At 39.2% G+C, this 13,438-nt stretch overlaps 1 protein-coding gene across 2 annotated transcripts; it reads left to right on the plus strand.

The window, feature by feature from the left end:
- The first annotated feature begins 2,994 nt into the window (after nucleotides 1-2,994).
- On the plus strand, nucleotides 2,995-6,139 carry LOC141905398 (uncharacterized). 2 transcript variants are annotated; one of them, XM_074794244.1, is made up of 3 exons: nucleotides 2,995-3,167; nucleotides 4,755-5,059; nucleotides 5,238-6,130. In XM_074794244.1, exons 1-3 carry the CDS (start codon nucleotides 3,110-3,112, stop codon nucleotides 5,466-5,468), a joined length of 594 nt encoding a protein of 197 aa, XP_074650345.1. In that variant the 5' UTR covers nucleotides 2,995-3,109; the 3' UTR covers nucleotides 5,469-6,130. The 2 variants fall into 2 exon arrangements, with proteins under 2 accessions (XP_074650345.1, XP_074650344.1); XM_074794243.1 differs by lacking the exon at nucleotides 2,995-3,167 and adding an exon at nucleotides 4,453-4,615 and having other exon boundaries at nucleotides 5,238-6,139.
- Nucleotides 6,140-13,438: the final 7,299 nt, after the last annotated feature.

A 13,438-nucleotide genomic window follows, 5' to 3' on the forward strand; every position in this document is an offset into this window, starting at 1 on the left:
AACGTCAAAATTAAACTTGAACAACTGAAAAAAATCAAACTTTTGTAGTTGCTTTTGTAGTTTTACAATTAAAGAAGATCTAAAAACTAATAGTGTAGGTGAGCAACGAAATCACGACGAAGCTTCGTGAGTGGAAATTTCGTAAGTGGACTGCCCCTCGCGGTTGACCCTGGATCCGCCTATGCTAAGAGGTAAATCCGCCCGAAAAGCATGAATTTCATTTGTGATAATTCTCGATCTTCAAAAATCGAAGCAACCCCTCCCGAAAGTCATTGCATTTAGGCCCATTCATTTTTAATCGGCCACCCATGATCATACAGCGTTGAACAATATTGTTGTTTGTCTTACAGTCGTTACTTATCGACGCGCGCAAACATATTCGACAATAACTTAATCAATAACGACACGTCTGATGAGTTCCTTCATTCAAGTTTTAATGACATTATTCACCGATGGGCATTAGAATATTGGACCTCAAATCGATCTTTTAATGGACTGAATTATTCAACGCAAACTGTGCAAAGCCATTGTTCTATCACGAGTTCCATCAGTGAATAATAACCATGCTGTAAATGTATTTCAAATGACAGTTATGCTATTTGAGATGCGAGCGCTCATTTCCTTCTCATCATTGGCAACAAGGAGCAACGATTATATCTACTAAAGTGTTTCAAGCTAGTATTCCGTTTTATGGGGTTATTCATTGCCCTTCAGTAGAGCCGCTTAATAAAGATTTACACGGTCATGCGATTTAATGACTCCGAGCTAACCAGATCACCAGCACGGAGTAGTTATACTTGAAAAATTCCGACGTGCTATTTCTTTGAGTCTACACATGTGTGACCGGTCACACATACGTATGGAGGTATTAAATCCCTTATCCGTGCTAAAACGACAAATTATTTCGTTTAATCAACATTTATAGGACGTATGTTCGTTAATCGACCAAGTTGTATACATACACGTCTCGCAATGGAAACATTTAGAAAATACGTCCACCTGTCGCGTATATGAGGGTATTTTCTGGTATTCGTGTTTTACCAACTATCCATGGTAAAGACTGTTAAGAAATATACAGTTTAAAGATTTAGATAAAAGATCGGGGAGATAGAGAGATTCGAACTGCGCGATGAATCCGAAACGAAAATTCGCTTCGAAAAAAATGGGAAAGTCGTTCGGGATTCCGGTATCTTACGAGGACGCTGCTGGATATACGAGCGAAATGGGGGCGTACACGGTGATGCGCATAGCCACGCAGCAGTTGGAATATCACAGAAAAGTGAACATTTTCCGCCAGGAAATGGTACGTAATCTTGTCTCGGTGAAAAAAGAAAAGAAAATACTGCAGAAATCGATGTGTCGTTTCCGAGATAAGAAACGCGAAATTCGGAAGCATCGAAAAGAAAACGCCGAATTTTACGCACATTTCGAGCGTCCGCCGTCACCGATGAACGTAAGAAAACAACGCCAGAAAAAAAGGGAACCGGATGTCCTCGTTACGCAGAATCACGACGTCACAGCGTTGGCTAACGAAGCCGACGCTGAAGAGAAGGTTTTCAAAATGACGATTCCGAAATTACCTGCCGAAAGCGATAAAATTACTACGGTCGTGATGCCGACAGTGTTCGAAGAAAGGGTCGCGGAGGAAGAAGGATACCGCGATAATGCCCCAAAACCGGATAAGTTGGGAACGAAGCTTCTGGTTGAAGAACCTGAAGTTCTACAAAAAGACGTGCAGAAAAGTTTAGATCCGAGAAAGGCTTTGTCCGATGCGGATCCGAATCAAGAAACTGTAGTTGACGAAGATCCGAAACCTGAAAATCAGGAAAATGAGAGTGGCGCTGTTTTGCCTAAGCTGAAAAGCAAGTCTTTAGATATCAACAATCGTGGACAGGTTAGCGGCGATCTTAAGCGAAATACACCGCTAGCGAGTAAAACGCACAATAAGCTCATGTCAATGACAGCCGTGGGTAGTAAACTGGCCCGCGAAAGATCACCTTCGAATGAAAATAGCGACAGAACGGCCGAGATTATCGAAAGAGTACGAAAAAGCATTGAGAAAGTCGACGACTGGAAGAAGAACCGAAACGATACTGATTTATCGTTGAGTCCAACACCTCCACCGGTTGACGCTAGAAAGCGAAAATCAACGGCACCTTCGTTTAGTTTTACGGATATCATTCGCCTGAAACGTATGAAATCTAAACAACTGCTTATGCAAATGGACAAACTGTTAACGCCCAGGGACGAAATCCCGGTGAAATCTAGGAAATCAAAACCAAAAATTCTGCCGCCCCTTCGTCATTCGGACTCGAGCGGAACATTGCAGCAGCAACAATCGCAAATGTTACGAACGCCCGACATATTAGAAATGCGAGGAGGTCAGGGCGACATAAGTCCGAGATTTAGAGGTATTCAAGTTCTAAGCCCTATCGGAGATAAACTACGCAAAGAGGCGGAATTCGTGATAAACAATGAAATGAAAGAAAGTCAGAAAATGAACAAAATCAGCTGGAAATCGGCAGTAATGGCGATCAGATGTGTTAATTCATTTACAAATCTCATGTAAAATATTATGATGTTATTGTGGTTTAATGTTAAATAATCTATGATTTGAGAGAGTTTATCTACGTTAATTAAAATGCAATTAAACTGCGTAAGTTTTAAATGAAATCAATACTTATAATCTATATCGAGCGTTTAGAAATAATTTATCAATGTTTCCTGATAGATATGCGATGCAAAATAAAATTGATCAGCTATGATGATACTATCAAATCGGAATTGAGTAATTCTTGAAAAGTCCGGATGATCCAACTGAACAATTTTCATGCAATTTCCTTTTCTTGAAAATAGTTTTGTTGGCACAATTCGTCAATTCCCGCAATGATAACAATACAATGCGGCAGATGTCAGCGATGGGCGACATATTCTAGTTCTGAGTGCGACCATCGTGGCGCTGTTTGTCGTCTGTCCTCCCGTTTGCGTGTGACGTCATGTCATCGTACACGGCAATACGCGTAGTGACTAACAATAATAGGTGGATACGGCAAAACAAATTCCGCCTTAGAACATTGAATTTGGAATGCTTTCGCACAATAGTTAAACGATGAATTCCACGCAGATTTTAAGCCGACTTTTTGCAGTTCTAACCGTCATAATCACAGGTATGTCTTCGCGAAATAACCGATGGATTTAGTTGTGAATATTTGCTTCGCATTCGCCCATTGTTATTGTCAACCAATATGGTGGATTCGGAACCTATTCACATGGAAATATGGGTCAGGGCATATCACACACGGCCTAGCTCACGGCACAATTCGTTTGGGAAATTTCCAAGACACGTACATATCAAGATATCATTTCGTCGAATAAGGAAAGAAAAAAGAAATAGAAAGAAACGATCACTTCATAAGACAGATCTATATATTTATTTCGTAAATATAATATTTACAATATAGATACTAGTGTCACAGAAACAATCCAGGTTAGCTACAGAGTAACACACTATATACAACACATGGTTAGACTTGAAATTTTGTTTTCTATGACAAGGAAGATTCTCTCTCCGCGGGCTCGTATCATCGCAGTTAATATTGTAGGTACTGTAGAACCGATAATCTGTTAATCCAGTGTCCATACTGAATTAACAGATTCGTTTTTCAGTATCTACAACCCCTGTGGTTCTCTCGCACGAAATGTATGCAGTGTATACCTGTTCGCAATTACTCCTCAATAGATGATTATAAATCAATTAAAAACTAGGAGCCGGTTCCATAGTCGAAACCCAAATCCCAAAGTGGTCTTAAATCTTAAGACGGGTAGTAACTTGTTAGATTGGCTATATAACTAAGTTGGTCTTGAGGCCTTGACTGTTGAAGCGGCCCATATTCTTAAATTAACTGTTACACAAGTTGATGTGTTGCCAATTATGTATTGTTAAGTGTATTAATTAACTCAATCACCTGAAGATAATTAACAAACACTTTATTATGCATGCACGATATGCCAGTAAATAAAGCACGAAAACGTGATTATCCAAGTATATTCATCGGTCAGCGATTTTCCATAAAAACACGATCAGCTCGCGCGTTATTTATGATTCTGTCGTGTTGAGGAGGTTTAACGGCACACATTTTCTTAATTTAGGCTGCATTGAAATGAAGTTTGATATCTTTATTTACTAAAACTGGCGACATTGGAAAAAAATCTTGGTGTTTTATTCGGTGGACGAACATACATATCTGTACCGGTATACATATAGTAACCGAAACTTCCACGACCTGAAATTTCAATTGATTGTGCAAATATTTACACATATTTAGTAATGTTCTATTTACATATATCTGCTGTCGTTTAGCTGAAAGGTCGCGGTTTTCTGATAAACGAAAACATAAATCAGAATACATAACGTCCATTGATATGGTATCACATATAGTTTCGTGATACGCATATAACGATTTCTTACGGGTTTTGGCAAGTTTGGGAAAATGGAGATTTTTTCAGGCCCTGGAAAAGCTATGTAAATCATATGATAATTCTTTATCTGTGGCTATGGGAAATAATAAGATGGTTTCGAGACCTCTATATCAGAAAAAGTTGAGAATAACTTGGGGTAAGGTATCGAAAATGAAATAGGTTAACCCGCAAGGATCCTGATATAATTGTGTATTTCCTGAAAAATTTCGGTTAGTTCGGTTTAAAATTCCGTACGCAGTTCAAAATAGAACAGTATCTATATTTTCTCGTTGCAGCCTGCAGTGCTCAGTTATATAAACCTCTGAAATGTTACGTTTGCGTGCACGCCGACGGGGCCCACGACGGAGCGCCGTACAATCCTGACGGTTTGTTGAAAAGTTTTCCATCGAGACCCGGTTTCGATTTTTCGAAATTCGTCCCGCACAAGTTTAGCCAAAGATGCAGCGAGATTTATCAGATCGACCCGCGCTATCTGAGCGGTAGACAGTGGACCGGAGCGCCCATCCAATCTTACTGGCCTCAGTTCGAGACAGAGTGTGAAACTGCCTATGACGGATTAGTAATGAAAGGCTTTTGCATGGTAAGTTTCACGTAAAAACATCTCATTTCACCAAAATGATTTTCATCATATTCGCGACAGATACATTTTGTTTAATGGTCGTTTCTTTGTGTATTGCGCATTATGACTCCCCTACCTGGGCGATAATACAAATGTTTTCAGGATATATGTTATATTTGCAATCTTTCATTTTTTTCAGAAAAAGGAATTGTATGTCGGTAACAACAAGATGATTATTAGATATTGTCAGCCATTTTTGGACGGCATGTGCCCGTACGACACGTGGGATAGAGAAAGTCAGACGACATGCTGCAAGGACCGTCCGCGTTGTAACCGATCATCCTCACTTCCGTCCGCAATCAATTGGTTAATGGTGATCACGTGCTCGTTAATCTCGTTGTTGACTTTAAAATCACGGACAGATTTTTAAAACCGTCCGCCACAACTCATTCAGCACATCATAAGTTATTCTGTGTATATAGTCGGGGTTTGAAATCAGCGAATCATTTTTGGGGTGTTGTCAATTGTGCATTTTCTGTAAAGAAAGACCCGAGTCTATCGCATTGTGGGAATAACGTTTGGCTAGATCCCGAAATCTTATTCAGTTAGCTGGGGTCTTATCTAAGTAAAATTTGGAAACTGGTAAACTTATAGTATACGGGCTTTCTAGATCAAACAAAAGCTTTAATACACGGTATTCTCATTTGATGCATTGAAATTTTAATATATACGGAATATATAAAAGCTTTGAATTAAGTATTGCGTTGTATATATATATTTAGAATACTTCTGCTGGGGTAAACCACAGGCAAATTATTGTAATCTAATCGATTTTGTTAAAATATACTAGACCGATTTTTTCAACGAGTCCATCCTTAGAAAATTAGTTCACCATCATGTATACATGTGTCCAGCGGAGTGTATACAATATGACAAAATTTTTGATCATGTTAATTTGAAAGTAGGATGTATTTATTTAGAAATCCAAAAGCGAATTATCATAACGACTCCATCCTTTGTAAATCCGTCACGTTTTTATATGCTGTCCTATTATCTATAATGTATGTGTAAATCAATCGGTTTTGATTATGAATAAATTCATATACTTTTTTGAAACGGGTGTCTCTATCGGTGACTGGGAAACTGTGGAAAAATCCCACCAGATGGCGATCGATTGAACGCGACGAAATGGCGTTCATTCATATCTGTTTGTTCTTCTTCGTCCTTCAATCATATTCACGCCTAGAAATAAGGACCAATCTAATAAGTTTTTACAAGTTTAACTCACTATATACAGTCAGAATTTAAAAGATTAAAAACGAATTCAAGGCTAAAATTTAAAGATATACACGACGCGTATCATGATCCCTAGTGAGAGTTGGAATCGTTGTGTATTTTTATTTTAATTCTTATCTTGATTAATAAAATTCGTTTTTCATCTTATGAATTTTGTATATAAAGGGTTTGAAACTTATTATCTGTTCGCGCTGCGTTAGATTGTGGCTATTCTACCAGTGACCAACGTACAACGCCGTCTTAGCAGGATACATGTCACGAGAACTATCATCCATCGCGACGACCACGATTAGGTTCGAATCCCTAATATTTACTGTCCAGACGCATGATCAACCCGTAACGTTTGACCGTTTCAGTGAGTTTCGCTGTTCACGTGCGAACGGATGTATCCAGACATTTGGTCCATGAAAAATTCGATAACTCCGTGTTTGAGTGCGGTAAACACAGCTCCTCATCAGTATCCAGCGTCGTGGTCGCACCATTTTGTTCTCCGTGCCCTGCAATGAGTAATTGATAATTACCAGTTATGACAAATCATACCGCCCATCTGTGTGCGATTAAAACTGAAAGGGACACTGATCATTTGACAGTCGTGGACAAATCCCCGAATCCCAGTGCTAATCTCTAAATAACGATTAATGATTAAAACCAATTGTCCCATTTACCAGATTAAATTCAGAGCCTGGGGAGATTACGATGCTTACGCAAGGGTGCACGGCGGAAACCGCTATTTTACGTTTAGAGAGCAGACGTAATCGTGCGCTTCACACTTCGGCCGGTGTCGTCGTGCGCCGCGCACGCGCACGTGTTTGCATCTTTTGATGCCGGGCAGCCGACAACAATGGCCGATCGAGTGTAATTATTCTTTCTCGCCGTCCTCAAATCGCTTACTTTCTAATCATAATTTCTGTAATTATGATTAGACGAGTTTCAAGGGAAATCAAAGGTAATAAATCGGGAACGTTCGGCTGACGACGCTGGAGGCGGTGCGCGTTGTTTTCCTCGCCAGATTGGATGGTCGTTTAACGTCCGATAGAGCAAATGAAACGTGATACGACAACGGTATAGACCATTGAAACGGTACCGACACGCGTTTGTTCCACCAGACCGGTTTCTGGTGATCGACGCGAAATGACACGTACTCCCACAGGTCAAACCAATTACGAAATCTACCGATATTAAGAAATTAACGCAACCGATGTCGTTTGCGTAATTTCCTTGGTTACTAAAATGTTCCCGATCGGGAGGGTCAACTTTCTTGATTCCTATCTCAATAACTCTACGAGTATGGCAACGGGACTTTGTCTGATAGCCTGATGAATTCGAACATAGAAGTGCTCACTACACTTCTATGATTCGAGTTACTTCTTTGACGCGTAAAACCGTAACAATAATGTTTATATACCTTGATAACTAGTATCCATTATTTAAGGGGTTCCGTGTAAGTCGATGTGCACTACGTCATCAAAATAACAATTACAATTGTGAATGTTGGCGTTTATTTTGTAACTAAATATTTCATAACTCAATTTTATATATGATGAATTTTAGTAATTATTTTTTGAGAGGATGTGCACTACGTCATCAACATATCAGAGCTAGACTGGTTGCCGTTCAATCCAATTATTAATATATTCATATCCAATATAACTTTATCGGCCCTTAGTATTGTCGACAATAATTTCAATATACGTCTTATTTTTCAAAGCGTCAATAAACTTACAAGTTATTTTTCTTGTTAACCCTCATTCATTTTCAACAAACGAAAGAAACATCTTTGTAGCTGGTGAACAAGCCATTCTCCAACCAAATCCTTTCAAGATCAACGGGGTTATATATTTTCGGACCTTTGTATATACGTCATTTGTATTTATTGCGGATGTGTTGGTGATATACGGAAAGTTCGCTTAGGAATTGAAGTTACGTGGTCAGTTCGCCGGAAGATATCAGGGCTGCCAAACTGGTACATTAATCTTCGACATGATGCAAGTTACAATTATCGAAGGAAGACATGGCTACAGGGAAATGTCGGATTCAGTAATCAATTTATATATATTAATGTATCTCGCCGCCGTGCTCAGATTGACCGTCATTCTGCGAGGTTATATTGACATCTCTCCGGCTTTGATCAATTCCAATTCCAAAAGGTAGATTAAAACGGGCGATGTACATCAACATCCGAGAGAGGGAGAGGGAGAGGGAGAGGGAGAGGGAGAGGGAGAGGGAGAGGGAGAGGGAGAGGGAGAGGGAGAGGGAGAGGGAGAGGGAGAGGGAGAGGGAGAGGGAGAGGGAGAGGGAGAGGGAGAGGGAGAGGGAGAGGGAGAGGGTTCACTACATAATATTGCACACACATACTCACAATGCATAGACATACAAATATGTAATGTGATTTGAATATGGCAACAAGGCAGCTATCTAGTATTTTGAAGCTGCAGAAAGGAGGCGCAAGAATCGTGATTGCCGTAATTTCGTTGTATAGGCGCAATCGTCTTCGTTTTCTGGAATTTTTGTTGACTTGCGTTAATTGCAAGGACGGGGGACCTAATGATTGCTATTGTGTTTGGATGGGTCAGTGTTATCAATCTTCAAGCTACACTCGCTCTTTCCTTTCAATGCAGGTAATTCATTTAATGCGTCACTCAATCGAGAAACTAATTGTCGTAATTCGGTTAACATTAGATGTAATTCTCTCGGCAAACATTTGTCGATGACTCGGTTGGATTGGCAGGCGAGCGCAGACGCTCATTTTGATATCATTTTAATCTTGTTAATTGCACTACGGAGCCGCGCTGAGCAGTGTTTCCCCGCTCAATCTCCAGATTAGAAAAAATGGCCCCGAGTTCTCTTCGCTCGCTTTCGTGCCGCGCTAATCAAATTTGCCGAACAATGTTTGTCGTTTTGCAATCCATCAATACAGCGCGCGCAATCCGTGTAAGGAGACACAGCAAAGGACCGCTTCCTTATTCGACAGTAAATGCGTCATGGAATAAGAATCTTTTATTGTATTCGTCGATGGATTTTTCACCCTCGAAGGCAGCGCGACGTTTCTATTCTTTATCCACTTCATCACAGAACTATTTTGCGGTTGCGGCTTTTAAAGATGGACGTTTTCAAAACAGGCGAGAGGCTTTCTTGCGTATCATCATTCGTTCCTCGAGACGTTCTCTGCAAAACGCCGGTGATAATCAAAGGGGGTTTATTTGTAACAATGCCAAGATGGTTTTATTTATCTTCGACAGACGCGGACACTTCGAACAAGACGTTGAAGTGCCCATCGAAACGCCGCGATAATAAATTAATTGGTTCGAGTGCGAACTTAGCTGCCGGCTCTGATTAATTAAAGCGACACAGTCAAGCAGACCAGGAGAAAGTGAAGACACAACAACATATTCCCTATTACTGACACCTTCCGATCCTTTCTGCTGCTCTATTGTCATTATTATATTTTCCTCGGGGCAAATGACTTTCGCGTCTCAATCTTTAATCAACGAATTATAAATATCTCGGTTAGGACTGCGTTTAATCCGTGATGTTTGCAGTTGGGGTAATCGAGTCAATATCTATACCCTTCTGAGAGTCCTGGTCCATCTGGATTTCGTCCGCTCCCCCTAATGTACGTCCCCTGTCCTCAACTCTCAGCAGCCTACTTAAAATTTAGGCTAAAAACTGTTAACATATTTCTCTATAATCTTCCTGGTCACTTTTGTAAGATCCTAGATCTGGCTTCCGTGATGTTTATAAAACGTCACTCCCACAGAGTAAAAATAAGATCCCGTTCTAAAATTCAACTATAGGCAGGTTTAAACTATGGAATTGGCTACGGAATCACACATGGAAAGCCCTTGTATCCTGGTGTAATTTATGTGTGAACTTCCTCGCAGCAATCTTCCATTGGTTATCGAGACATGTACATAATTTATTTAGAAACGCGAGTTACCATGGATACGACACTAATTGACAAACATATCCGAGCGAAGAATGTTGACGCTTCACAGTTTCACATGATACAATCCTGTAAAAGTATCACTCTGGTTCAAGCAATTTTTTTTCAAAATCAAGAACAAAATGTCCATTTTAAAACTTCAGGGTGATTCTAGCAGTATATTTTGAAAGAAGAGAATTATTCACGATGTTTTAGGATGATGTCTAGGATGTTTGCTTATAACACGTATGCATTTCATGTAGACATGTACCCAACCACAACATGGTAGAAGGTTTGCTTTGAACGCAATGATCTAAAATGCCCATTTCACCAACTCAAATCATGTGCCAAAATGAAGACTGGCACATTGAAGTACCACATTGACTCTCAGCGGGAAATAGTGTAATCTCTAAGTTTTTATGATTAAGGATAAAATCCTTAGGTATTGAGTTTAACCTTGGTTTGTTTCAATCAGCGACTATTTTCATATAGTCCAAGTGCAAGTTGGTAAATGATCTATTTGTCACCCCTTGTATGACCGGTTTTGCGTCCTTAAGCATCAGTAATTTTTTGAAATCCAATAGTATGAAGTTTACATCCAGTGGCTTCATTATAGGACAGATTAATGGAATTACATAACTCCGTATTTCTATTAGAACAGATTAGATCAGAGTTACATTTTTCAGGACACCCTGTATACGTTTAGATCTGTAAAGTCCACAGCCGCAAAGTCATTGATAATATACAAACTCGTTTATATATAATCTCCAAAAAACCCAGGCCAAAATAAGAGAAACCCCGATTCCTAAGCGCAAGACTTCTGTAGAAATTACGAAAAATCTCATTCAGACAAATAAGTATCTAGAATATAGTATCCGACACCTAATAAAGTGGTGATATATTTCCGCAATTTTTGAAAATGCGCGGAACAACTCGTTTCAGTGGAATATTAAAGCAGTTTGTGATGATGACAACGTTAAAACGACCGTATAACGCATAAAGCCTTCCAGCTCGCCAACCGTACCGTCGCAAAAAGGCCGCCAAGATTTCCCAGGCGGCAACGCTGATTCGATTACATACCAATTTGCTACAATATGAAAATGATTAGTATCCAGTCAGAGGGAACATCGCGCATCTTTCACCCCATCAAAGATGGATCCATCTAACTTGATTATTTCCAGTATATAATTGATTTTTGAGAGATGTTGGGTACGCCGCTTCTATCCGTTGATTACTTTGTGAGCAGTCGACCGTGTAAAATATCTAAATGAAACTTGAATTGCAGCCACCTCCACCCCCTAAACCCATGAATTGATTGCTTCTAGTATATTCCCTTTTAAAATCTTTGGTTTTATCTAGCATGACTGCGGCGATTCAGAATTTTGTCTACAGGGCAAGAAAACTTGTTTAAGGTATATTCATTGTCATTCAAGAAATGTCTTCAGCTTGAAGAATTCAAAGTATATACAATGTAATATCTAATGCACGAGCAACCAGAATCTTTTGACTTTTTTTCTAAATCGTTGAAGTGAAAATAATCTGCTTTTGACGCACCGTTAACACCATAGCTGTATTCGAAAATAAAGAAGAGGTACGCTAGAGTTAAAATCCGGCGATAATCATGTAATGCAAATAAGCAAATCTTTTTGACGCCGTAAAAAACGTTACAATAATGTTTATAATGATACCTATTTAAGGGGTGAGTCGATGTGCACTACGTTATCAAAATTGGCGTTTCTAAATAACAATTACAATATTTTTAGTTGAGGCGTTTTTTGTAATCAAATACATCTCATGACTCTTGATTTCTTTTTGATAGATTCTAATAGTTATTTTTGAGAGGATATGCACTACGTCATCAATATATCGGGGCTAGAATGGTTGCCGGTCAATTCAATTCAATTATCGATATACTCAAATCCAAAATGTATTTATTGATCCAATATATTTCGTATATTATTTTATAGTCGACAATTTCACGCAATATATATGTTATTTTTCAAGGCGTTAACTAACTATCTAGTCAGTTCTTTTGTATTGTTAACATTTGTTTTTTTAACGATTTATCTGACATCAAAAACTAACTATTGGATATTTTTTGTTTTCTCAATAGCGTCGAATGAATGCATAAGTGACGGCACGAATGAACGAACTTCAAGAACTGAAGGATTGGGTTTCCTAAAGACAGATTGTTTTATCTTTTTTTGAGATCGCATTAACGCATGTTGAGCGCATTACCGCAAAATCTAACAAACTAAAGCGGTAAAATTTGCGTTATATAACTGTCAAACTGGCAAACGATTCCGAAATTCTATTGATACCATCTGTTGTGTCGTGACGTCGGATGTTCTTCGGCACAATAGGATGCGCCTCTCATCTCTAATGATAACAATATTGTCAACCCCCGGTCACACTGTGACCAGCAATAGCAAGATTAAACACTAGACGTTCACTAGTTAATGAAGCTAATTTTCGCTCGTCGTTGAAAAGCTAAAATAAGCCACGTTTCGATCGAATGTATTCCGGTTTAGAAAAAGGAATTCTGGATTGCAAACTATATCTACCGGCCGTTTACAGATTATGCTATTTTGGAATAGGTACTGCGTATTCCATGGTCGAAACGAACAGGCCTAAAGATTCCTGGAATCGGTAAAAAACATTCGAAACCTACCTAAATCTAATCGAACCTTGGCGAAATATGTGCTATTAAAATTTGCTGATAAACGTAGGTCTATGAATAATTATGGGACATCACTAAAACATAAGCAGTGATTGTTTCTTATTTTCCGTATTTACCATTTTTCTCCATAAGTTTTGACACTCAAATTACAGATATCAGAGGAATAATTAGGATTTATTCGCTGTATACATCTTTGAAAACAGGTGATAAAACATAGCAGGTGTCCAGCCTCCAGGATACGGATAACCTGCCATTACATGATGCGCCATTAGTGACCCATCTGTGGTCAACACGCTCGTTAATATACTGGCCATTGGTCATTAATCAACTCGACACTACTGAATGAAAATGAAGGTATGGAAATGTAATGGATCCGAAATGACCCGTGGTCAGCATGAATTAGCGATACCGCTTGGGAAAAGTGACCGAAACCCAACAGCATGTGTGTGGTTTGAATGATTGCCAGAGAGAAAGAGAGAGAGAGAAAGATATGAATTTCGCT

Source organism: Tubulanus polymorphus, chromosome 5 (genome assembly GCF_964204645.1).
Source record: "Tubulanus polymorphus chromosome 5, tnTubPoly1.2, whole genome shotgun sequence".
In the NCBI taxonomy this organism is placed as follows: Eukaryota; Metazoa; Nemertea; class Palaeonemertea; order Tubulaniformes; family Tubulanidae; genus Tubulanus; species Tubulanus polymorphus.